This window comes from Amia ocellicauda, chromosome 10 (genome assembly GCF_036373705.1).
Source record: "Amia ocellicauda isolate fAmiCal2 chromosome 10, fAmiCal2.hap1, whole genome shotgun sequence".
Taxonomy (NCBI): Eukaryota; Metazoa; Chordata; class Actinopteri; order Amiiformes; family Amiidae; genus Amia; species Amia ocellicauda.
Window position 1 is genome coordinate 24,733,804 of NC_089859.1, and position 25,460 is coordinate 24,759,263.

The following is a 25,460-nucleotide window of genomic DNA, read 5'->3' on the forward strand; positions in this document are numbered from 1 at the left end:
CTGCGTAGGTACGCGGATGTGTCTCTGCGTAGTGACGCAGAGCAGGGGTTTCTGGGTAAGCGCAGCTGCAGATGTGTACAACACCCGCACATGTACGCAGAGACGCAGAAGTATAAACCAGCCTTAAGAAAATGCCTACCGAGGTGTGCTGCATCACTACATACAATTCAGATCACCCATTACAGTGTGGATTTAATCTATACCACATCCAATTTGTAGATAACATGCAGATCAATTTGTAAAAGTGTTAAGAAGCAAAAGCAAAAGCCAAAGCCTGGCAGTGCTTTGAGTGCAGCTAGACAGGTCTACACACAGTTTGACTTTATAAAGAAGAATGTAACAGGAAGTGGTGTGGGTACATTTTTGGGTTGTAACAATGAACCTTTAAGCACCACACCTGGAACCCATAATGAGTTTCCTGACCTGTCCTCAACCGAAAATAAAATGACAACAAAGGTACAAGGAGTTTCATTTTGTTGTTCTTGCTTCAGGGAGGAGTGGGCAGACCACTTTATTAACTGAGAAGTTTGTGAGCTGAACCTAAGACTAATCACCTGCCCTTCATTACTGCTGCAGTAACTACTTAGGTACGAGAAGCCTTTGATGCCCCTCTTAATACTTCATTGATTTTTACTGCAAAGTCAAGATGGTTTTGATAGATGATTAGCATCATGAGGAACTCTTTCAACCGTGCTTTCAAAACCGCGCTGCACTGAAGTCCGTACACCGTGTACAAGCAAGCGGTGGGATTATAGATGACTTATAGCCTGTCGTTCACCATGCTTTTGGTGCCGTATTGTTAAGCAGGCAGATTGGTGCTCAAAACAATGGCCTGTGTAAAATCTTACAACTATTACAGAAATACTATCAGCCAAAACGATTTATCGACAGGAGAATGGATTTTGTTTCATAAAATGAAAACGGGGGGACCTTGTTTAATTTTACTGCAAAATTTCCTCAATAAATAAGTCAATTATTGTATGTTCTCTATCACCGTGTGCAGTTGGCCACTTCAGTCCTTATCAACTCCCAATGCATAGCAATAGCATTTTTCATGTTTGTGTCAAAATCCTTGTAAAATATTTCAATGGGGTTCCAGTTTAACAGCTGGCAATAATCAATTTTAAAAACGATTTCTCTTCATTCTCATTTAAACCATTTAGGTTTAGACGGCCACCGCGTACCATTCCACTCCTTAGTGATAGGCAACCCATACAGCCTTCTGGGTAAAGGGTTTGTTTCACCATATGAAAGTGACCATGAACACACACAACCAGGATCAAATTAAATATAAAACAATCAACAAGAAACCTGAGTTTAAAACCAATGGACGGTCCCCCCTGCTCGCCTGACCTTGACCCTGCCGAATTTTTATTTCAAGTGAGCGTGATGGGAGAGTTCAAAAGGAAAGCGCCACCAGCACACACATCCTCTGAGATGATAAGGCCTGGGAGGACACAAGCCCGTGTAACAGAGCGCCCAGCGTATGGCCGAGTGTGACGGGATACGAGGGGGATATTAAGATGTATATATTTTTTTCCTGACTCCTGACTTTCTGGTCTTCTATGGAGCTATAATTCAGAAAGATTGGCCACATGTTCCCATATTTGTATTTTTGCAAGTGCAGTATAAGAGTACACACTAATAAAAAGCCAGCTGTATCAAATCGAGCCCTGTGTGTTCCTTTCATGAATACGAGCATTTCAGTCTCCCTTCAATTAAGCTGGCAGGCTTCTGATCAGGAGCAGAGGGTTCCTTCGTTCCACAAGAGTTGCTTTATCTACCTCCCCTGACAGTTTTGCCTCTTTGTGGCTCTCCGTTCACTGCTCTTCCTACCCTGCCGGGGGTCTTGACGACATCAGCGACTTCAGTCCTTCAGTCTTATGGGTTGCTCATTTGTTCTCGGTATCCCTCGATGTAAAACCTAGCAGGTGAGAACTGACCGTATCCCGAATCGTGGATTGCTGGCCTGATCTCAACACATTTGAAAGTACAATCAGGCAGGTAGGTTCTTGTGCCGAGTGGGAGGAACTGGGAGGCAGAAAAACATCTGGCCGTTCCCCTCGTTTACCTTCACCGCCACGAAAGAGGCAAACCGAAGCAGTTGCTACAGAGCAGGAATGCAGAGCAGAAATAGAACGGCACGTCCCCTGTTGTGAAACACAGCCCTGGATCACCATAACCTTGAACGTGTGAAATAAGCTCTGTGCGAGAGGTACGCCAGCCAAACCACCTCCAGGTGCAGCTCGGCTCCTTGCATAACAATCTCTCTCCTCGTTAGTTAAATGATGTATTTGGATTTGAAAAGACACGTAGCTGGCCAGCTCTTGCTTTGGAAAAGTGCTTTAAAAAGGGAGTTCTCAGGACCGTCTGTGTGAACTGGGGAACTTCAGCCAGCGTTCCCAGTCAAGGGACTTGGTTACCAGGCTTCACTGAGGTTGAGGCAGGTGATGGAAAAGCAGAGAAAATACAGGCTGAAGATAATACAAAAAAGCAGTATGAAAATGAAGAATCTTCTCAGACCAAGGGAAACACAAAGATGCCATATCAAGTGGAAAACAGCTCTTCTATTCAAAAAGTCAAAGCAGTGATGATGTGAAAATGTTTCAGCATATAATACTTCAGGGCTCTCGTATCTCCTTTGTTTTTAATTTAAAATGTTCAGCATATTTGAATATATTCCTCATTTGCAGTTACAATATACAGTGTTTACAACGTTGTGTTACGGATCTCTGTGCAGAGTTGTCCAGCTCAATTTCCATGCGTTTTAATTGGCACTTGACTTACCGATGTGTGCGTTCATCATCTTCGCACAGTACTTGCACATGGCTTCCAGGTCATTGAGCTGCCCTTGCAGAAATGAGATCTGGGCCTCCAGGTCCTCTTCCTAAGATAAAGCAATACAGAAAATGAAGATTAGGAACCTGGTGAACAAAAACATTTCTGAAAGCTGCTGGAGAAACCACAAAACCACAAGACCAACTGTATGCGAACTTTGTATGTCAAGCACATCACCTTCACTATTAATATTCAGGTCAACACTAAATATGTCAACATCATCTGTCAACCTCATCCTTCATCCAGGCAGTATGACCTGTGAAATATTATACAGATAGGGCAAAAGTGAACACACTGCCAAACACAAACAAACAGATAAAATGCCATACAACTTCATACACAGTGATCTAAATAAGAGTTTAAGTCACAATAAGTCCTCAATGTGAGTTCATTATTTTTATTTTTAATGAATATCAGATGAAGTGATCCGAAAGTCAACAGGAGTGTTTTGCTGACCCTGTCATCCACTCGGGGCTGTCAGAGATTAATCACAAGGCAACATAATAAAGTTGTGTATCTTAAACTAATTCAAACATGGCTGATATTTAGTTATATTATTGTATAAGTAAGGTATAATTATGAGGTTTAGACAATATGTTGGGCACATTTAATGAGATCAAAACAAGTCCACTAAAGAGATCCTCTGTCCAGACAGGAAAGTGGCTGCCCCCCCTAGTAAGACATTATCTGTCAACTATTCGTAATCTAATGCAAAGATAAACAGGTTATTAAAATTAAATTAAAGAGCAGGACTTACAGATTCTTTCTTGCCCATGGTTTTGCTATGAGAGCGGGATCGAGAGATATTGAAAAAGGAGTCCTTCTTGGTAGCAGATAAAGGTGGAGAAGCCGTGTGGTCGTGTCCTCCTGGCAGACTCTCGATACTGGGAGAGGAGCTCATGTTCCTGGAGATTTGGCCTGGAAAGTGCAATGGCAGATATGAAAAGCTACCCCATGTTGCTGTAACCGAAAACAGTTTCTCAGGAGAAGATCAGCTTGCCATTACATTCGGAATGAAAGTCACTCACCCTCCATGATACTCTAAAAAGTAAATATCTGTAAGTAATGGCTAGAAAAACCTACTATATATATTTATTCATTTTATATTGTTCATGTCCATAATTCATTAAAACCTTGACCCATTAACTGTCCAGTGCTTGGGAACATCAATTAATTAGGCATTCAGAATATGTCTAGTGAAAGGACTTGAGAGCTTTAATGTATATGGGAACTATGATTCAAATTGAGACTGGGGAAAAAAAAAAAAAAAAAAAAAAAAAAAAAAACGATGTTTGAAAGGCATGCATTTAAGTTAAGCATGTTAGCAATAAGTGCATAATAGCTACATGCTATGTATCCTAGGGTACTAAAGTTGTGTACTATGCATTCAAATCTTGAATACCCTTTTCAATTGAAGTACAAATGTTTCACTTTTCTGATTTTACAGAACCGTACTATATTAAAATGAGCAGCCTTGACAGAAAATAGGTATGTAACACAAAACCAAGCACATAGCTGAGCAGACAAACACACAGAGTGCAATATGTTTGCTGAAGGGGCCCATTTTAGTATTGCAGGGGACTGTACATACATTGAACATGTGAGATTGTTCACATTATTATTTTGTTAATTATTTCACAAACAATTTTACAAAATCTGTCTAATCAACTTGCCTTCATTTTTTTAGGAGAATGAAGACAGGAAGGAGAGAAAGTGTCTGTTCAAAATGTTCCACAAAAAGTACATGAATACCATTATGTGTTTCTATTCAATGTCAGAAAGAAAATGCGTTCATGTATGACACACGTATGGTGTAATGAAACCTGGTGTGCAGTGTATAATTAATGTTCAAATCAAGCAACAACAGTACTGCAGGAAATTATGCAGAAAATCTAGATGAAATTATAAAAAAATCATAATTACGTAATAAGCTTCCCTGCAATAACCTGAAAGTAGCAGATGCTTAAAAGAGATGTAAACCGCCCCCATCAGAGCAGCGAATCAATCGCAACGAGGAGCCCTTCCTGAAAACAACTCACAGGCCGAGACCGCAGCATGAGAGAGAGAATAAATCACACTGATACCTTCTTTACAGAGCTGGTCTGTTCCATTATTGTATTTAACTTGTGTAATTTTTTTAAAAGCATCCTAATCCAAATGGACCAAACTGACTGCCTCCACTCGAGATTACCTCAGATAGTGATAAGCTTCAAGGTGAAGTTGTGATTGCAGGTCAGAGCCAAGTGAGATTGTAAGCCTAGAAATACGGCTGTGGCATTGAAGGTTTGTTTTTATGGATATTTCACCACTTTTTCACCAATCCGGCTATAATATTTGTTACTAAATCTCACCAACTGTCAGTAACTGCCCATTAAAACTCCTCAAAGCTTTGTATATGCTCTGCAGTATACCTACACCTTTTCACAGGAAGTGCACGATCAACTACTTGATCTGAAAACAGTAACAGACACTGCCTTTGAAGATCACTTAGCCACAGAACCGGAGTTCATTCAAACTTGGGATTAGGTAGTTGTGGCCCAGTGCTAAGTCTGTGATCGATTTCTTGACTTATTGGGTTGGAACTGATACTGAAGCGGTACAGTGACTGAGCGCTGTGTGTGTCTGTCCTTGAGTAAGTCTCTGAACACACAGTGGACAGGATTCATTAGCAACACCGAGCTGAGGGCGACAAGATGCATTCTTTTGGGGGGATCAAGTGGCCCATTTACAAAGATCCTGCTGCAGTTACTAATCTCTAGCCAGGGTAGTCCTCTCTTTAGAGAAGATTAACTGCACAAGTCCTCGTTCTGGCTTCGATGTCACCACTCATATCAATTTCTACTAAAACAGAAAGTAATTTCTGGAACAACCAGTAAACAAGCAGAAACACACACCTTATTTATACACTGACAACAGTCAAGAAAGATTGCAAAAGCACCCAGCAACTAGAAGATAGCAAACCAATGTGTGTGTGTGTATATTGATAGAAGTTTGTTTGAAAAAGTGGGATTCACTAATTTGTTGACTGTATTCTTTAAGAGTTTGTGCCATTGTCTGTTCAAAGAATGCTTTAATGTTCATACATAAAAAATGTGTCTCTGGACTCCTGAAAACAATGAACTTAAATGTGATCTATAAACAGTGCTGTAGTTTGTTTTACTTCATGTCAAGTGAAGAGCGTTACCAGCTTCTGATACAACACTGCCCTCTGGTGGAATCGCTTATGTATAGCATGGATTGTTTGTAATGACATGAGGCCATGAAGCTACAAGCAGCAGGATGTGAGACACAAATGGTGCTGCTGCTGCAGGCGAGCAAGGCCAAGAGTTGCCATGGCAGCTGTTACCTTGGATGTCAGTTACAGTCTGGACAGGAATAGAGACGTGCGCACCGCCACCTGCAACTACATCTAACAAACAAAACACTGTGGTTTTAATTGGGAAAAGGAGAAATGATTAGGAGGGGAAAAAGAAAACACCTATTGTTTCTATGAAGCCTTTTCCATGCTTTCAGTAAAAGTGATCATTCTTGTCAGGCGAGGGAGGACTTCTGTGATGTCAAACAATGCTAAACAGGTACAGAATGGGAAATCCTACTGCTAGGGCTTGAAGGAGAGGCTTCAAATGGAACTCAAAGGGGCCAAAAACTTAAAATAAAAACTGTAATTTCGATGGTAAGAGAACAGCATTAGTTTCAGGCGAGTGTGAAGACATTTATTTAAATTGTTGAATACAGAAAAGCCAAGTTTGCAACTGTGAAAGAGCTTGAGATGCCTTGTTAAGATTTGTGTGCATTAAGCAGTTCAGTTATGATGCAGATATTTCAATATCTGAATTTTCTACCCTGTTTTGTTAAAAAATCTCCAGACTGGAAAACACATTTTAGACAGGTGTGGTTTTCACCGCCTACTGCTGAACTAACTTATCTTCCTGCATTAGAGCAACTCTGAGCCAACTACAGCAGACCGAACTGTGCTTTCAAGGAAAGTACCTCTAATACAACTGGAAGACATTTTTAAATAATCCATGACCTTCCGCTGTAAATGATTTGAATAAAATCGTACCCTTCTGCCATCTCTTCTGGGTTAACTGGCAGATGTACGGCGGCAGATTTATGTGATGTCCGACAAATTCATGACATGGCTTTAGAGAATTTAGTATTCCCTGAAATTCCAGTAGAGTAGGGATGACGAGAATAGTCATGACTAGTTCACTGGCTGAAAATCAATATCTAAATTGATATATATTTATTCTCCACTTAATATAAAGTGCCTTCACCCAAAAGTACACCAGGTCTAAAAGAAATACATCACTGTGCGATGGGAGTGAAGTGTGTCCTGCAGCGTGTTCTGTGGTCCGTCCACACGGTGGGGTGTGGCGTGGCCTTACCTTTGCTGAGGTGCACAGGCATGCTCTCTGACTTCAGCAGCCGGTGGTGCTGCGTCTGCTGGTGCTGCAGAGGAGGCAGCTGGGACTGCGGTGCGGTGGCGGGGGGCTCGGCCAGGGAGCGGCCCACAGCCTGGGGGGGAGCAAAGCCCGCGTCGCTGCCAACTGGGGGGCCACCGCTCGCGTTGATGGAGATGGCGGGGGAGATGAGCTTGCGGCCGAAGTTCAGCAGGCTGCTCGAGACCTTGTTGATGTTGAGGGGGGCGGCGCTGGCTCTGGCTCTGAGGACGGGAGGAAGAGCTTCAGGACAGAGAGCATTCACTATTTTTTTTTTAATTGAAGGTGTCATCTGTAATGTGAAGGGCTGCAATGCCCCCTTGTGGTCAAATAACTGATTTCACACAAAATAAACTGCAAGAGTTGTCTAGCATATGAATCAAAATCTTCTGACATAAATCCACTTGAACACTAAATGCTGGGATTAATTAATATTTTGGGGATTTCAGTCAATCAGATACTTACATACATCATCAGATACATCAGATCCATATTTTAATGGAAAATTATTTTTTATATAAGTAGTAGAGTAATAATTATTTGCAATTTGCAGTTGAAGTATAGATATGCACATGAATGTGGACTAGTTTTCTGGGACAGCACAAGTAATAACAGGTCAGTGGTTACATTCATAGCTCTGTGGCGGACTGAACTTGGTTTAATATACGGTGCTGCTGAGATTGTAACTGTGGAAGGAGAAACCAACAGGCCCGCAGTTTCACAGCCCATCAGTAGGCTCTGCTGGCGATGGTCCAGGCCCCGAATGATTACAGATGTGGAACAAGATAGACTTGTGTCTGGAGTCAGGCTCTCTCAGCACAACAAAATAGATGGGAAAGTACATGGAACAGGATACGGTGTTCTGTGACTCCTGCATCCACAACATTTACTTGTTGCAGAAAAAGAAAAAAGAAAAAGCTCTTTGGCAGCAGACTACTGTGCTGATGTACTGTGGGCCTAGACCATTCTTCACATTTCCTGGCTACAGATCATGACTGGTGGTAGCATAAAATTAAGCTTAAAAAAAAAACAGCTTTCACCGTCGAAGTAACCTTGGGTATTGGGCTGCATGAACCCAGGAAAATAGATAATTTTTCCTTAAATAAGAATGTTTTAGTTATGCCTTTAATAAATAAAATATCCTAGTCTGAATAACACATACAAGTGGTAATGAAATGCACAAAGCGGACATGAAAGAGACACAACCAAATACCCACGATAGTTTGCATTTTATGTTTCCAAGGCAATGAAAGCATGCAGTTCATGACCTTAAATACTAAATGTGATGCAGTGAAATGAAATGTGAGATGCTAAACAAAATGTAACTGTAAACACGGTTTAGCAACTGTTGTATATGATCAATGTATGGTACCAAATCAGTGACGGCACAATCCATGATTTGTTTTTTTGTATTTTGTATCCATTGTGGTCTACCTTCAAAATACAATACATTACTAACAAACAAAGCACAATCAAATTTATTTCTGCAGCTTTTTGATTATGTTCAAAAGCAACAAAGAAGTTGGAATAGCATTTGGTGCCTCCTTCTCTCTTCCTGTCTCTCGAATCCAAGTCGTTGATAAAAACAGTTATATGGGAAAAGAAAATCAACAACAAAAATATACATACTTATTTGTATATTCGATTATCATCACTTACCTAGTCTTACTCATCAGATCTGCCCCACGAGTCTTGTAGTAGTCTAAATTCTGCTGAAACTGGTAGTTCACAGGTCTTGGGTTGTTCTGGAAAGATAATTGCACACCATGTTGACCAGCTAAACACAGCAGGAGGGGGGGAAGGGCAACAGTGTATATATGTACTAGTATGTTGTTTGAATTTCCATATTATTTGTTTTCGTATTTGTCATAAAATCCCAATCCCGGTCATTCTGCGTGATTGTTTACCGTCCTTGTCTCTATTTTGAATTAGCACATTGTCACAGGAATCTCATAAATGGAGAGAAGAACGAGGAGAAAGTTAGTGCTGTGTCACACTTTGAGACCCAGTGGTCACGTACTGTGATGTGTATCTTCCGCAAATCCTTTCCTCAATCTCAGAAATGGACATTGAGTTAATTTATCAAACAATAACAACTCAATTGCGGCAGAGAAGAGGTTAGACAAACGCATCAAATACTTAAATTAAAAAGGGACAATACAGGACTATTTATATTGGATAATACACAATGTTGAATCTTAGAATGAATTGCTGTATTTTGAATAATTTAGATTCCACTAGATGGCAGATTAAACACAGAAACCCTTTGGTAAATAATTCTCCACAATGATTAAATGCAATTTAGCCTTGTGGTAGACTAATTATGGCACACCCTGGAGGGAGCTGTTAGCAGAAGACACCTTAAAGATTTACCAGATTTACCCATCTTTCACTTACATACTCAGCAGCAAAAAAAAAAAAAAAACAACAACACACAATTCACCCCATGTTCCTACAAACACATTGTAAACACGGTTCTTCTCATATATCAAAATCAATCAATTTAGATTGCAGATGATGCATAATAGTATGTTTTTCTCTTTAAATTGTATGTATTTTTTGCAAATAGAAAGTGATCTCCAATACATGTAAAAGGATTAAGATATCTGGTGGTCAATCACATAACATTTGTCTATCTTGTGGTACTTTCAAGGTAATTCAGAGAACCATCCTTTTGTTTTTCAGTATGCGGCTTAATAAAATCAGTGGATAACCACATTAAAATGGAAGACAGCGTCTAGGTGACTTCAGTTTATAATTAAAAACAGATGTGTCCATTTAATATTTTTAATACACTAAGTGAAAGACAGAATCACTCCTGAAAATCTATTTGCTTCATTAAATTGAGAAGGCTGATAGCACTGGAAAAAAAAAAAAGGAATTCATTAAGACAAACATGTTTACGTGCTTAAGCCTACAAGATGTTTACCAGCAGAAGAAAGAATAGAAATTCAAAGACATTGTGCCTGCAACCCATAATCTTGATGTAATTTAAACCATGTTATTATTGAGATGAAAAATATCAGATTTTTCCATTCACCGAAAACGGACTAATAGTAAATACTTAACATAAACTACCCTAGCTTTTGTTTTAAAATGGTATTCTATTTTCAAAAGCAAAAAAAAAAGAAGATAATAAACAAACAAACAAAGGACCTTTCCCTCCATGCGTTTAAAACAGGCAACACAATAGTTTCGCATCTTGCACACTCTATTCCCTGGAAAGGACATCCAGGCCAGGCCCCAGCAAGGAACTATGTTCACTTGTGTGTCGGCTCCTCGCGTTTCTGTTGAACCTGTTCATGATATGGCTGTCAGTCATTTAAGGACCTCAGCTGGCAGGGCTGTCTTCATTTTATGCCAATTCATAATTGTCGGGGGCAAGCACATCCGCCAAGATTTGGGGGAAAGGAATCAATTTTGCAATTTATACAATATACATGCTATGATTATAAGGTGACATGAATTATTATATACAGTATTTATTGTAAATGTATTAAATTGCGAGGGGATTGATTGGTTATTGTTTTATGTTAATTAATGGAGGTTTGGGAAAATCAGAATGGAGTATTCCAGAAGGGGGCGTGTCTGCAGGGACATACGGGGTTAAACTATCCATGGCGGAGCAGTTCAGACGAGCTGCAAACATGAGTGATTGTCTAAAATGACTGTTCTGATCCGCTTGCAGTTTTTATTTCTAATTTTGTTTTCTTGCCTGTTTGTTTTTTTGTGCCTGTATAGTATTCTTATTATGCTTGTTGGGATTGTTTTCCCATATTTTGGTTGGACAGTGACAATAATAAACACCAGGTCTCTCTTGCCGAACCCTGTGGCTGGTTCTGGACCTTCTTCATGAACTTTGGGAGCATCCTGACCATACAGCAGCGTTGCATGACACTGATGTTTACAATGCAATAATTGCATTGATTTGTTCCCAGTATAATCTTAAAAGTCATCTTATCCAAAAAGGTATAGGGAGCTTGATGAGGTAGTTTTTTATTAATTTAGTTACAGTTAAATTAGTTACATGAACAAAATTGTATAAGAGTTTCCAGAAACAGCCCTGACAGATCAACTAAACAGCACAGTTTAGGTACACCACATCATTGTGAAAGGGCAATGAATCTGTCATACCTTATATATTGTTCTGACATTGAATATTGCCTCAGTTCAATTAGACAAGTAGCAGAGACAAGGTCTGGAACAAGACCTGAGAATCCCAGCAAATTGCAGGGATCCTGTTCATTGTTTGACTAAAATTGTACTCAAAAGCCTTCTTTCATTATTATATTGAAAATCCCAGACTTCTACAGTCAAATCTACTCTGTTCAATAATTCACCTTTTTTCCTTATGTTGCAGTGTCGTTGATAAAGATGAATTTAATATGTTCCCTGTCATGGCTGTGCAACTGTAGAAACACAATTTTTTAGGAGAGATCCAGGAAAAATATCTTACTCAGCCTTACTGGGTTGTTAGCAACGGGAAAATACCTTAGGGGCATTTTGCAAATGGAAGGTATTTGCTTATGAATACAGCGAGGCAGTGATGGATAAAAGGGAATTTCTCAAGAGAAACAGAGGCATTAACAAAGCCAAGGGTCTGAGTGAGGCCAGGCTGATGTTTAGAAAGTAATTCATACAACAAGGACACCTGGTGATGCATAGGAGTAAAGATTAACAGGCGACAGCAGGGCGATTCAATGAAATGTCCTTTATAAGACAATTTCCATCCTATGTAGAGCAGTCAAAATAATACATCTGGAGCCATATCAACACACCCTTCCCAGCAAGCACCCCTCCTTTCACCCTTTCTTTTCTTTTTTAAACAGAAACAGCAGAATGTGACAGATTACAGCTGAAGCATCATTCAAATCATCTCCAAAAAACACTCAGCGCCACTTTTAAGGTTAGATTACCTCAAAGTACTCTGGCTTAATACGGTCTAAACCACACGGCTGGCTCTGAAGGCCCTTGCTCCTGCACAGGATTTCTAATGACTTGACTTCTGGAGAACAGTAAACACAGCTCAGAAGGGTAAACAACACTGATAAAAGAAAGCTGAAGTGTCTCCCCTGAGCAAAAAAAGAAGACTAATTCAAAGGAATATGCGAGCGCCACAATACCCAGGGATAGGTAACCATCATTAGAGGAGCGCTCTGCTCAGCTGTTTATAAGCAGGAAACTCAGGGGGAAGTCTTACGAAGCCCAAAAGGAATAGCATTTCAGGGTTACTCAAACATATGTTGCAGGTGTTTTAAATACATGACAGGTGGGCATAGCTCATTCACTGAAGAGGGCTTTGTGTTATTTAATCTGTGCCAAACAGACTTAATGCAACCAAGTAGGGGGAAACATACACAGGGTGGCTGCCAAGCTTAGTACTTGGTGAAATAATTAGTAGCCGAGGTAAACAGATTTCACTTTAGAACTATGGAAATGTAAACAAGGACATAAATGTGCATTTAAAAACATTTTTTTTATAATAAAGTAGTTGGCACATGGTAAACATAACTCTTTATACTGGCATATATCAATACATTTTCCATTATATCAGTATTTCATTTATGTGATTGATGGATCAATAAATCAAGATAGCAAGCCCAAACTAATTTAATATGAATTAAAGTGAGACGAGAATGGGCCTAAAACAGAAATCAATAGCTTAGAGTTTGAAAATATAAATATCTGTTAAATAATGTTGACTTCCACTGGTACTTAAAAATTAATGGAGAACATTTTTCTGTAAATGTTGTCAGAAGGCAGCAGCAGACTGGCTGCACTGGAGGCTACCTGTGGTCTATCGATCCACTATACACTTTCAGTGCTGAAATGAAATAACCACAGACTCAAAGAAAGGGAGCTGTGACCAAGTGGCTTTACCACAAAAATCTTGTGTAAACAGGGCGCAATGCAATGTGGTTCACTTCAAATCCAATTAGAATCACCAGCACTGGCAACAATAGCTATAAATGCATTTCATTTATTTAGTCTAGGTACAGTCCACAGTTCAATTACTGTGAAGAATATGGATTTTGCCGTTACCAATTGTACTATATTTAGTGCATATTTCTTGCTTAGTGAAGCGAAGTGACTTCAAGCAGGGCTAGTGCCGTTGTCAAAAATGTGCCTGGGGCTGCAAACCAAAAGAACAGCACACATCTGGTTAGTTGAGCGTGCTCATCAGGTGCACCAAAAATCCGTTATAAGAGCAAAGAGAACCACTTCAAACAGCCATCAGCATCCGGTTTTGCTAAGGCCTGACTCTCTGTTGTTTGATGAGTGACAGGCAATGGCTCTACAAACTGACAATCGTCTTGGTAACTGTATGGCTTTTGGTTCCAATGGCATCTAAAGCCATTTGTATTCATTTAACTGCTCCATTTTCAATAATATATATCATATAACATATTCCATGTCTCAAGACCTCCAAGTGTGCGTGTGTGTATATATATATATGTATTAGTACACTCTAAAATTATTCACACCCTTTATAAAGATTAACAAAAAAGACCACTAATGAGCTAAAATGTAATTATCATAAATTTAATTATAATGATGATTCAATGGAATCTACCAACATAGCATCTCTCAAAATTATATATTTTTCCAAATACAGTTTCACAAATATTCACACCCCTGTTTTGAGAACTTTGTGTGTGTGTGTGTGTGTGTGTGTGTGTGTGTGTGTGTGTGGGGCGGGTCTTTTTCCATTCCTCCAGAAAATTCTTTCAAGATTCTTCAGTTTGCGCTTGTGGATGTCCCTTTTTAATTCTTACCACAAATGTTCGATTTGGTCTGGAGACTCAGATGACCACTGGAAAACATTAATTTTGTGGTCAGTCAAACATTTCTTTGTTGATTTTGAGGTATGCGTGGGTTCACTGGGGTCACAGCTTCCTTGCAGAACGAACCAGGTTCCATTCACAGTTCTAATGCCGTTTCGCAAACTCCAGATGCTTATTTTTTGTTGATTTCCCTCAATAGAGGCTTCTTCCTGGCAACTCTTCCAAAAAGCCTATTGGCGTGGAGGTGGCGCCTGATGGCAGATTTGGAGACTTTATGTCCCCAAGATGCAACCAAGTTATGTAGATCTCCAACTGTAGTCCTTGGATTCTTCTTTGCCTCCCAAACCATCTGTCTCACTGTGCGCGGGGGCAAGAGGCACTTGCGTCCTCTGCCAGGCAGGTTTTGAACTTCTTAAATTATTGACCTAATAGTGGAAAGTGGTATCTTAAGTTTGTTCTGTATTTGTTTGTAACCACATCAAGGTCAACAACCCTTTGTCGAGTTCTTTGTCTTTCCCCATGGTGATGGATGATTAAATGGATTTAACATGTGTTTTACATCATTTTTATACCCCAGTGAAACAGGAAGCCATTAAAACACTGTATATAAATATACCCAATGCTTCCCAAGATTAGTTGTTTGAACTTCTAAAAGTTCTCAAAGCCTGGCAAATACACAATTAATAAATATATATATTGTATTACATAGAAATCACACCAATCTGTATCTATGATATTAAGATTGGTGTTCTTATTCAGCTGATGGGAATACTGCTTTTGTTTTCCTTCTTTGTTTTCTTAGGTAGCATTACACTTATTAAAGATGCACCAACACAAGCAAGAGACAAATAATAGACAGATTTAAAAGGATAACGGTGTATGGTCTTTTGGGGTTTGTCAAATTACTGCAACAGAGTAGCTAAACTTGAAATCTTTCCAATTTTTTCCCCCTTAGCTGCTGATGCCAGACCCCGAAGGAACCATTACAACACCACTCAGACTAGGTGTTCAGGGAGTCCAGATCAGTCCGGAGAGACCTGTACCAACAGCTAACACACTAACAACACCTGTGGCCCGAGAGTCTAATGATAAATATCATTAGGAAATAATGCTGAAATTTGACTCTAAACTATGATTCTATTGTTGATGTTTTGATCTTTTTTCAGTCATTTATATCCATATGTATAATATATATTTTTATTTTTATTGCATAAATTATGCAATAAATATAGATTATAGGTCACATTTTCCTATACAATGTTCAAAATGAGATTTACATAGACTTGCATATCCATATATGCATGTATGTATGCGTGTGTGCGTGTTTGTATGTGTGCACAAGTGTAAACAGAGCATTTGCCAATTTGCATGAGGAAAAACACGTTCTGTGAAGCTTTTACACAATGGCACCGTAGGTCCCGAGGTTTGTCTTCATACCTTCTTGAATAGTACCGCTCACGTAAAGTTTAATTTACATTGGAGTGAGCGACTCGTGTTTGTCGACTAATCCAGTCAGAAGTCATAACTCGTTCAAAAGGAGACTAACAAGACTGCATGCAGATTCTAATACTACACACAGCAAACAGTCACTACAGTGCATTCATACCAATTTCCATCATAATTGGATTAGCAGCTTTCAAGAGATAGCTGGGAATGTAATTGTATCATCCATCCATTTCAGCAGGGATTTGAAGTGTTAAATCCAATTTCAAGTTTTTGTCTACCATTCTGGGGATATATGAAACTGTGGACCATATGTCAGAGTCCCTAACACCCTGCAATCCATATTCATAAGGTAGTCTGTACTATTGAATGCTATGTCAAGAAAGAGGCTCTCCCCACAAGGATGTACAAGTGCTATTAGAATCGTATTTTACCTTAATCTTGTAACACATTATATCTGCCACTGATACTCCTATTCACCTAATCATTTTGAAATGGAATAGCTTTAAATCATTAAGTAGCAGCATTATCTCAGAGCTGGCAAACTGTCAGCAGGCGAAACCACGCTGTTATAATATGTGAATAATAAACCAAGTAAATAAATAAAACAAAAATCAACAAACACATGATTCAGCTTAATTTAGGCCTCGAAGAAAGCATAATGAAAATGTCACATGAAGAGACTTAACAAGTGAATGACACCTTATAAATATTCATACACTTTTAACATTAAATCCTGAGCAAATTATCATTTCATATTTAATTCAATTATAAATAAAAATGAGTGGCAGAGATAATTGCTCAATTTATTATAGTGTATTTTTCAATCTGCATTGATAAAACCAAACCATTTACGTTTCTTAAATTCTGTCCAGATAAATGAATTTAGCCGTGTGAGTATTTTCCTTTCTGCGCAACTGTTCTGCCTAACAGCCCTCTGATAAACCACCATATGCACTGAGACAGATTAATCCCTGTGTCAGGTAACATACAATAGGAGTCAAGGTCATTTTATGTAATGCATCACTGCTGACTTCACTGGCTGTTTGTTATGGAATCTATTTGTTCGATTTGGCAGTTTCTACTTGTTTTAGTTGAATTTAGGGCTCACCCCCACGGTCATGGTAAGGCCTAACATAAAGCAGAAGCTGCTCTGTTTAATAAACGGTGAGTTCGACAAATGGGATTATAAACTGCACTTCAGAGAACAATCTCTGTTAAGGATCTGAATGAATGCATGCTAGTGGGTACTCACTCCCTCACAGCATACAATCATCAATGTTTCCAGATACTCCATACAGAATATAGACCTCCTCTGACACGTCTAAACAGAGAATTCACTATTGCTGTCAATCTGATGAACAAGATGCAATTCAATCACTTCTACAAATTCTGGTAAGTTGAACTACTGCCCAAAGGGAAACTGTGTGGTAACCTTTCGGAAATGTCACAGCAGATCATGAAAAATATACCACTTAAAAACACAAACAAATATGTAATATTATTATTATTATTATTATTATTATTATTATTATTATTATTAATACATCATCATCATCAAATCTTACTTGCAAGAATTTAAGTATCTTTAAATTATTCGCTGCAGTTTGTAGGCTGTCACTGATTCTGCTTTCGCCCCACTTTAACCAGAATAAATGTGTGATGTCAAGGTCTCACTATGTTACCATCTTTTCAGAAATGCAAAAACATTTAGTCACAGAAATAGCTTTGCAGGTAGAGATGTAAATCATATCACCAACATTATTATTATTATTATTTTTCTCCTATTATCCATAGTAAGAAGTGAAAAGGTGCAACATGTGCTCTGTAGTATGTTCAGTGTATGAACCAAATAGATCGAACTGTGCAGACAAAGCGTACAAGGCCAAAGATCACCAGACAGACATTTCAAGATAATCTAATTACACCTGAGCCAGAAACTGGTGCTGATAATTACAAATGAAAATCAATTAATAAAGTAAAGAAAATCCAAGACATCTATTGAAATTTCAGGGAATTTTGAACAAGCCCTTTGTGTCCCAGGATTTCTCTTATAATTATACAAATACATTAAATGTAAAGGTCTGTTGTGTGTAGTAGATAATTGGGAGTGTGCAATGTTGTCCTGGATGCAAATGGTAAGTTAGTGTGCCTACCAGTCCCTCTTGGGGAAATTCATTCTTACAAAATTAACAGTTAACATGAAAAATGCCGCCAAAACCCTTTCTTGTCAGAAAATGTGTACTCTTGCCTGCAGGTGCATGAGAACATCTGGCTAGGCAGGAAACACAATATGTTGAAAATACTTGAACTGTTTAGTTTTAATTGGGTTGCAGAAAGGTCTTCTAAATAATGTACTAGGCCAATTATGACTATCTCCCAAAACTCATAAGGACAAGGTATACTCTGCATAAATTTAATTTGTATTTAGTGTTCACCTAAATGACCTATAGGCTGCACTTTATGAATGCACACCCAATTCAAAATCTGATTATAAAAATGAAAAACACAAACATTATAATTGTTGTTGACCGTAATCAATCAGGAAATGTTACTTTGCTTTTTTCTTGCCATCAATCAAACAATCTGAATGTTACATATAAAAGAGTTCCCTGTTTTTCACATTAATTCATATGACGGTGAGCAGTATGCGGGAGCTAGCTCGAGAATATAGGTACGAGCAGTAACAGAGCGAACAGAACAAAAGAGAAAGGATTCCACTGGCAGGATGCTAGAAAAAAGTGAAGTAAACAGGAGGTAGATATGAAGCAAAGAAGATATGAAGTAGATTTCTGTTGCCAAAAGCATAACTCCAGAAGCGGTTTTGAAGAGATTCATGTGGTCAGAAATATTGTGCGTTTGCCTCAGGAAGGAGATTGATGAATGTATGTATAAAGGAGTGTTGCCAGCGTGACATGAAACGTGGAGAGGGCAACATCAAAGTCTGGAAGCATATGGTACCTATAGGTATTAGAGAACATATGCTGATAATTGCGGCTCCGCTACGGATCAGGATGTTAAAAAGTGCTTGTTGCTTCCTTGATTCCTGGGCATGCTTGGCTTAAAACCTTTGACACAAAATGCTCAGGGTGAGAAAGCATTTGAGAGAGGATCCAGTTGTCTTAATTAAGGTGCTGGGAGACATCGCTCTGAAGCGTCGGCTCTGTTGCTGTAGAAAACAATCCTTAAACATTTCCTCAGTTTGAAAGTAGCATTATTAGAAAGTTCACGCAGCGATGTCAATCACTGAATCCCTGCCTACTTGGAGGTCCTAACCACAGTCTAACCCATCACTTACACTCGGGAGTCCTGTCTCTTAGCACAGCAGATTTTATCGAGGGTAATCAAAAGCTACAGATTTCACACAGCCTCAATCTCTGTCTCTTGCTAGTCTACTCCGAAGCTTAATTGATCCCTATTTATTACTTCATGACCAACTGGCCAGACTGGCTCCGCTTTGGCCCGGTAAAGCAAACTCCAGAGGATGAAACGGATTTTGGGATGAGCTTTTATTTTGTTATTAATAAACCAATGAACTCCAAGTTGAATGCACACATTCTATGAATAGTATGTGGAATTTCTTAACTACTTTGAACCAACTGGAGTGAAAAACAAATCCTTTTTTTTTTTTTTTTTTTTAAGTTTCTTCCTCAGGGAGACGTTACCTTGGGATCTCTGAGGAACAGAGCTTTGTGAAGCAGGGCGTGTATATCTCCAATGGGGGGGTAGTGCATGAGCAGTCCCAAGCAGGTCTGGTAGTTACTGGCAATCACTGAAATAAACACGAAATACACACCATTAGTAAGAAGCTGCACCAAGACATCATTGTGCATTAAAAACAAGAGGAAACTAAAAAAAAGTAAAACGAAATATAGGTTTTGATTTGACATTTTTATTCCACTAACAATGTCCTGCTGTCCTTTGATGGGCATGTGACTTACGTTATGCTGCAATACACACTGCAGAATGGAGACATTTAAAGCATATATTTGAAATGACTTAACACTTCCGTGCCAGTTGTGGGGAACCTTTACAACAAACAGACCGTTTGAGTAAAACTACTTGGCTGTCAAACTGCAAAATGGCTGTTGTGTGTGTTTGTTGTTGAAAGCTGAAGCAGTGTGTTGAAAGAGTTTCTAGGGACAGGGCTTGAAATAAATCTTACTGCCACTAATGAACTACACTTAATAGTAAAATGCACTATAAATATAACGTTTCATTTATAAGAAGATCAATGGTACTGACAAATTCTTTTCTACTCTTTCATGCAGAATATTTAGTAGGATTATTTTCCACAGGCAATGCAATCAATCACGGGAGGAGAACAATGTGATCCATCAAAAAAGAAGAAGGAAAAAAAAAAGGAGAAAAGACAAAAGTATTTCCCCGACTACCATAAGGACTTGTTAGTGCCACTAATCAAAAATTTTAGAGGTCCTCCTTATCTTTTTTGTACCTTGTTTTTCCTTTTTCAGAATGAAAACATACACAAGTGAATCAAATGAATAATTATAATCGGGGTAGGGAAACACTTTATCATCTTCATTTCCGTTGCTGATCCGACAGCTTGTAATTTCATACATCTGCTTTCATTTGTAAAGTGCTCACTTACCCTCCTCATTCTTTCACCATACTTTTTGTTCTCTTGTGTCTGATTGCTGTATCTTTTCATTCGTGTCATTAGTGCATCAATGCATCATCGCTTAGCTTGGAGTTGTTAAGCAATGAACTTATTCAGGTCAGCTTTCAAAAAACAAATTCAAATCTGACTATAGGGGCTAAAAAGGCACTGGGGAGAGTAGTTTCCCTGCTTTTTTAGTTAGGTATTTTACCACTAATTTGGAATTACTGTTACTCAAAGTGGTTTGTTGCTACAACCCTCATACTAGAAAAGTAGAGATGAAGACAGCACACACGGACAGCAGAGCTAAAGCAGTGAGGAGAGGAAACTAGCACCACTTGCTGACATCACTGCAAAGCTCACAAATCTTCTAGAACATAGATCCTAATTAATTAAATGTATTAATTTCAACATGATACCTTTTACAACACATGCAACAGCACAGCAGAGTTTACTAGCCCAACACTATTGTAGTCCTCTCTACATTAAATGTTACCATCACATTATATCAATTTGTTTATTTCTCAAAATAAACAATTTAACAATTTAGTAGTGAGCATGCAAAATGCTCCTAACCTCTAATTAATTTGGAATAATTTAAATAACAAAGAATGCTCACTATCACTATTGTATCAAACTTGAAACTCTGGTCCTGTTTGATTATTGTTAGAAAAAGTTACAGCAAACACCCTGAGCAAGAAACTGAGCCGGGATAAATGCCTGCTGCACTGAGTCTCACCAGAACTTACAGGCACTGTATAAACTGCCAGTGAACACCCTCTGGGAAGCAGATTGCGCTGCCGCTTATTCCCAGAAGTTTACTGGTGTACCATGATGCAATAAACGGGATGCAGCAAAGGTTCTTCAAAAGCAGCGAGGCTGTCAGTTGTCTAGGAGATTTAGATGTTGGAGTGTTTATTCTGTAATCTACTTCAATGCACTTACAAAGACATGTTGAGCTCCGTCAAGACATCTTCTCAGTGCAAACAGACGTGGCAGTTCAACACAATGCCTTCAGGTACAGTGTCAAGAATAAAATAATTGAATTTAAACTTTTTTCTGAAGCTAATCAATGACTATTGTCTTTGTACGCACACAAGAGGTGCTTTTTAATGCTTAATAAAGTATGATACCAAGAATAAACCTTTTTTATCTTGGTGTAATTTTTTTGTTTTGTTTTATTTAATATTAAATAAAAGGGACCACCCCCACATGGACACTGAGTGTCACAGTTAATTATAAAAATGATACATAATTTGAAGCATTTTATAATTCAATAGTCTTTAAATGCATTTTCCTTGAACAGATGTAAAATCTAAAAGGTGGTTCAGCTATTTTTATAGGACTGGTGTTATTGCATTAGGGACTAAATGAGTTTTACAGGTTGAACATTATCTGTAAGAAGTTGATCACTATGTTATATTGTTCTGTTTTAGAAGGTATTACAATTTGCATAGTTTTGCAATAGTATACAATTAATACGTATGAAAGGACATAATATTTTAATGCCATCAACAAACTTTGCAATAAAAGAACTCATACACACAGAAATACAGTACACTAATTTTAAGTAGCTACAGCCTACACCAAACCAATACTCATGTATCAAAGGTATACAAATAATTAAAAAAAATATACAAGAAAGAACATATCAAACACAATCCTTGTCAAAGTGACTTTAAATAAATGAGATGGATTTCAGTCTTTCCCCAGTAGGTGGTGTACTTCTCACACAGTTTGGCCTACAAGTTTTTACTCAAAACAGGATGTAAGTCAGTTGTGAAAAAAATGATAAAATCCCACTTTCTCATGAACACAAACCGAATTTGACATATGCTTGTAAATATATTTGGTTACATTAGTGCTTCGTTTCAGGAATAAGCTCTACTCACATGCATCTCTGATGTACAGGAGCATGGCTACAAAAATGTAGTCAACTAAATCCAAGGTGATGCTGTCTGCAAAAAGGGCGTCCCAGACTACGAGCAGGTCCTGCAGAGGAAACTCTCTTCCAAACAGCAGCCTGACCCATCGGCTGTGAAAAGAACAGACAGAAGAATACACACCTGTAAAAGGGGTAGTGAGGCCTGTATGAACTGTAGGGAGAGCTCCTAAAGCTCGAACTTGCCAGTCTACAAATAATAGAGCCCACAGGCCCATTTCAGTGATTTGGTTTTGTACAAACAAAAAAACATCCAGTCACAATTGTGTAAGTGTGTGTATGTTTTTATATATAATATTTAATTGATGGTAATTCAAGTAAAAGCTGTCTTTAGCTGAATTTGTTGTATGTTTTGTGCATTTATTCACATTTATTCTTCTTTGTTTATTTGCAGATGAGATTAATGAAAGAAAACTTTTACTTTAAGGGAACTGAAAAGATGGAACAAATACGAGTTATAACTACTTCGGTTAACATCTTAAGATGGTGGCTGTGCAACACCACAATAGCACTGCCTGTTCTGGGATCAAACAGAGATCCAGTCAAGGAGAAGTCTACACCTTGACATAAACCTCTCAAACAAGGCTTTCTCAGCAATACGCCCTGATATAACAGGCCTACACTTTTTGTTTGTTTGTTTTTAATAATGTCTTTTGTGAAAACTGTTAGCCTCCCTTGGGTAAGGGCATCTGCGAATGAATGAATAAATAAACAAACAAACAGATAAATAAATAATAATGTGACTGCTGACCTGACAATTTTCCTGCAGGATATACACATGACAGTTCAAGTATATTTCATCTAAAAAGTATAATTAACTAGGTATTACATTTGCTTCATTCCACTTAGTGAAAGTTTCCCACATGTACTGTAAAGTGTCAATCTTAGATCAAATTAATTCAAAAACAAAAACTTTTTTTTTTTTTTTAATTATTATTACATTTAGAATGCCCATTTACACTATTAATACCACTTGGTATACTTTTATTGTTATATTTATTATAATATGTTTTAATATATTGTGTCTAAATACTTTCTCAAACTTGAGAAAATATTAAGATTGAAGTTCTTTTAAAATTGAAACATGTGAGTTGCTAACATTGTAATCTGTCATGCTATTGTAAATTAACTGCATCAATACAATCATACAATAAACAATTTGACAATGCTGACAAAAGCACATGATTTTCAGTAACAGTGGTTTGGTTTTATACAAAATGATAAAAGTAATGCAGTTTGATCTGAATCTATAAAATAATACCCATACATAATTAGTGTTAATAATAATAGTATTAATATTATGGTTCTTGTTTATTGATTTATATTAAAGCAGCACATTACAAAGCAAGGGACTTGGTACACAACACCTTTTTTTGTGTGCCGAGTAAGGCATCACAGGGATGAAATGGCAAAGGAACTAAAAGACTCGGGTATGAACATGGGTTTTTATGAAATGCACTTGCCACAATCAGGGGGTTGCAAGAAGCCTGCTACTCCCACTATAGTTTCTTTCACTGGATTTTCATTTTCCTGCCTCTGCAAATTGAAATGGCACTCCTTCCATTTCCAGTATATATAACCTGGCTGGCTAATAGGGGGTGAGAACAACAGTCAATTTAAATCAGTAGTTTCCAGATTTTTCCACAAATTACATAAATTAGATCCTTATTTAATATGGTAAATGAACATCCATTACTATTACTATTGTGATTGAGTATGGGAAATAACCACCTATTGAGAATCTTTCACCTTACAGCTTGTTTTATTTGGGAGTAATAACTTTCCAGTTGGACCATGGAAACCATTGGTGCCAGTTCTTCCATTATTAAACAGCTCTGATCTAATGCATATATAATTTTATAAGAGTTTGGACCTTCACACCTCATTGCATTTTTTGAATTTAAAACAAACTAAATTCATACAATACAACCTACAAATAACCTAGAAAGATATCTAATTACACTGCCTGAATTTGTTGAATGCTTTACCATAAAGAAGATAAACAGCTGGTCTTCAATAAATTGAAAACTTTCTGATAAATTAATTTACAAAGCTCTTCCCTGTAAATCTCAAAACAGAACTAATCAAGTATGTGGCAACTTGCCTGTATTTTAATGTCAACTAATAAAAAGAAATACAAGATAGTTGGCTCTCAAGTCACTTAATTCAACAACACTTACCCTCATCTCATCTACATGGGTTTTCACCTTGAAATGTGACCTTACCAAGATTACGGTTTAATCAGCGGAGATTGGCAATATTAATACAGCCAACTGCTAGTTTCAGCGAAAGAAGAGTAAATATACAATTTAAAAATACATAGAAAATAAAAAAAGTAATCTGAGTGGAGTGGAGTGGAGTGGAGTCAAATTTGGCTGAAGACAAGGTACACATCTTAAGTATAGAAGGTTAAGTAATTGATGGTGATATTTTTAATTCAAATGTTAAGTTTAATCTGTGCAAGTTTTTATTCCCATGCTATCTGTGTCTCGTCACTGTGCAGAATTGTTTTGAGTGTACTTTGACAACATATCAAGTCTCAAAACATGTATAAAGTTAAAGTAGTGACTGCTGATGCTGTTAAATAAATGAACCCATCAGTCAGAAACTAGTTTGATTTTAATCATGTAGACTACGCCATACATCCATGAGGTTCAAATAGAAATAATTATATTATATTATATATATATATATTATACATACACACACCCGCACACACATCAAGATTCCACAGTATACTGAGGGTGAGCCAATTAAGATTCTGAATGTTTTGGATTTCCAATTATTTTCCAGGCGAATGAAGTGAATGCACAATAATTTATCCGTTAGTGTCTCTCACAAAATTATCCTCCACCACTCACACAATGGTAAGGGGCCAGCAGAGCACTTAGAAGAATTAGTCTCTTTACTTGCCCACCTGTCTGGCTATTCCCTCTAGACTTTTTAAGTTTGTATAATTCTCTCTCTATTGGGAAATAATTAACACTCTGGTTTTATTTTTTTATGGTAAAAAAACAGCTGTTTTTCACAATTTTAAAGCATTACCTCTATGGCAAAGCTGAGGAAGAAAGAACGCTGGTACATAGTTTGTAGCAGTAACAGCTGTTTCCACACATACATTCTGCTTATTCTGCAAAAGTATTCAAGCTATTCAACAATAAACATAACATGTAAGAAAAACAGTTTTTTGTGAGAAACTCCTATCTACTGCAATTCAGACTGATGTGTTGACAGGTCCACAGACTTACTTGTTGACAGGTTTGACACAATGCTTTGGTGGACTCCATAAAAAGAAGAAAAATATGGCATTGACATAGAAATGATATCCATCAACTGATTTGTGAACATGGTATTTTTGGTATTTGGTAATAGGATTTTGTTAAATAAAG

The 25,460-nt window shown here is 37.9% G+C and overlaps 1 protein-coding gene across 3 annotated transcripts in view; it reads right to left on the bottom strand.

The window, feature by feature from the left end:
• The window catches only part of tbc1d5 (TBC1 domain family, member 5), a 138,807-nt gene that overhangs the window by 8,812 nt on the left and 104,535 nt on the right, over nucleotides 1-25,460 (bottom strand). For 2 of the 3 annotated variants that reach the window (XM_066715691.1, XM_066715692.1), the window contains 7 exons: nucleotides 22,022-22,164; nucleotides 19,174-19,280; nucleotides 8,940-9,025; nucleotides 7,227-7,504; nucleotides 6,185-6,247; nucleotides 3,596-3,756; nucleotides 2,788-2,887 (listed from right to left, as the gene is read on the bottom strand). In XM_066715691.1, coding sequence (XP_066571788.1) covers nucleotides 2,788-2,887; nucleotides 3,596-3,756; nucleotides 6,185-6,247; nucleotides 7,227-7,504; nucleotides 8,940-9,025; nucleotides 19,174-19,280; nucleotides 22,022-22,164 — 938 coding nt within the window. The remainder of the gene's footprint in view (nucleotides 1-2,787; nucleotides 2,888-3,595; nucleotides 3,757-6,184; nucleotides 6,248-7,226; nucleotides 7,505-8,939; nucleotides 9,026-19,173; nucleotides 19,281-22,021; nucleotides 22,165-25,460) is intronic. The other variant, XM_066715693.1, reaches the window with a different exon arrangement.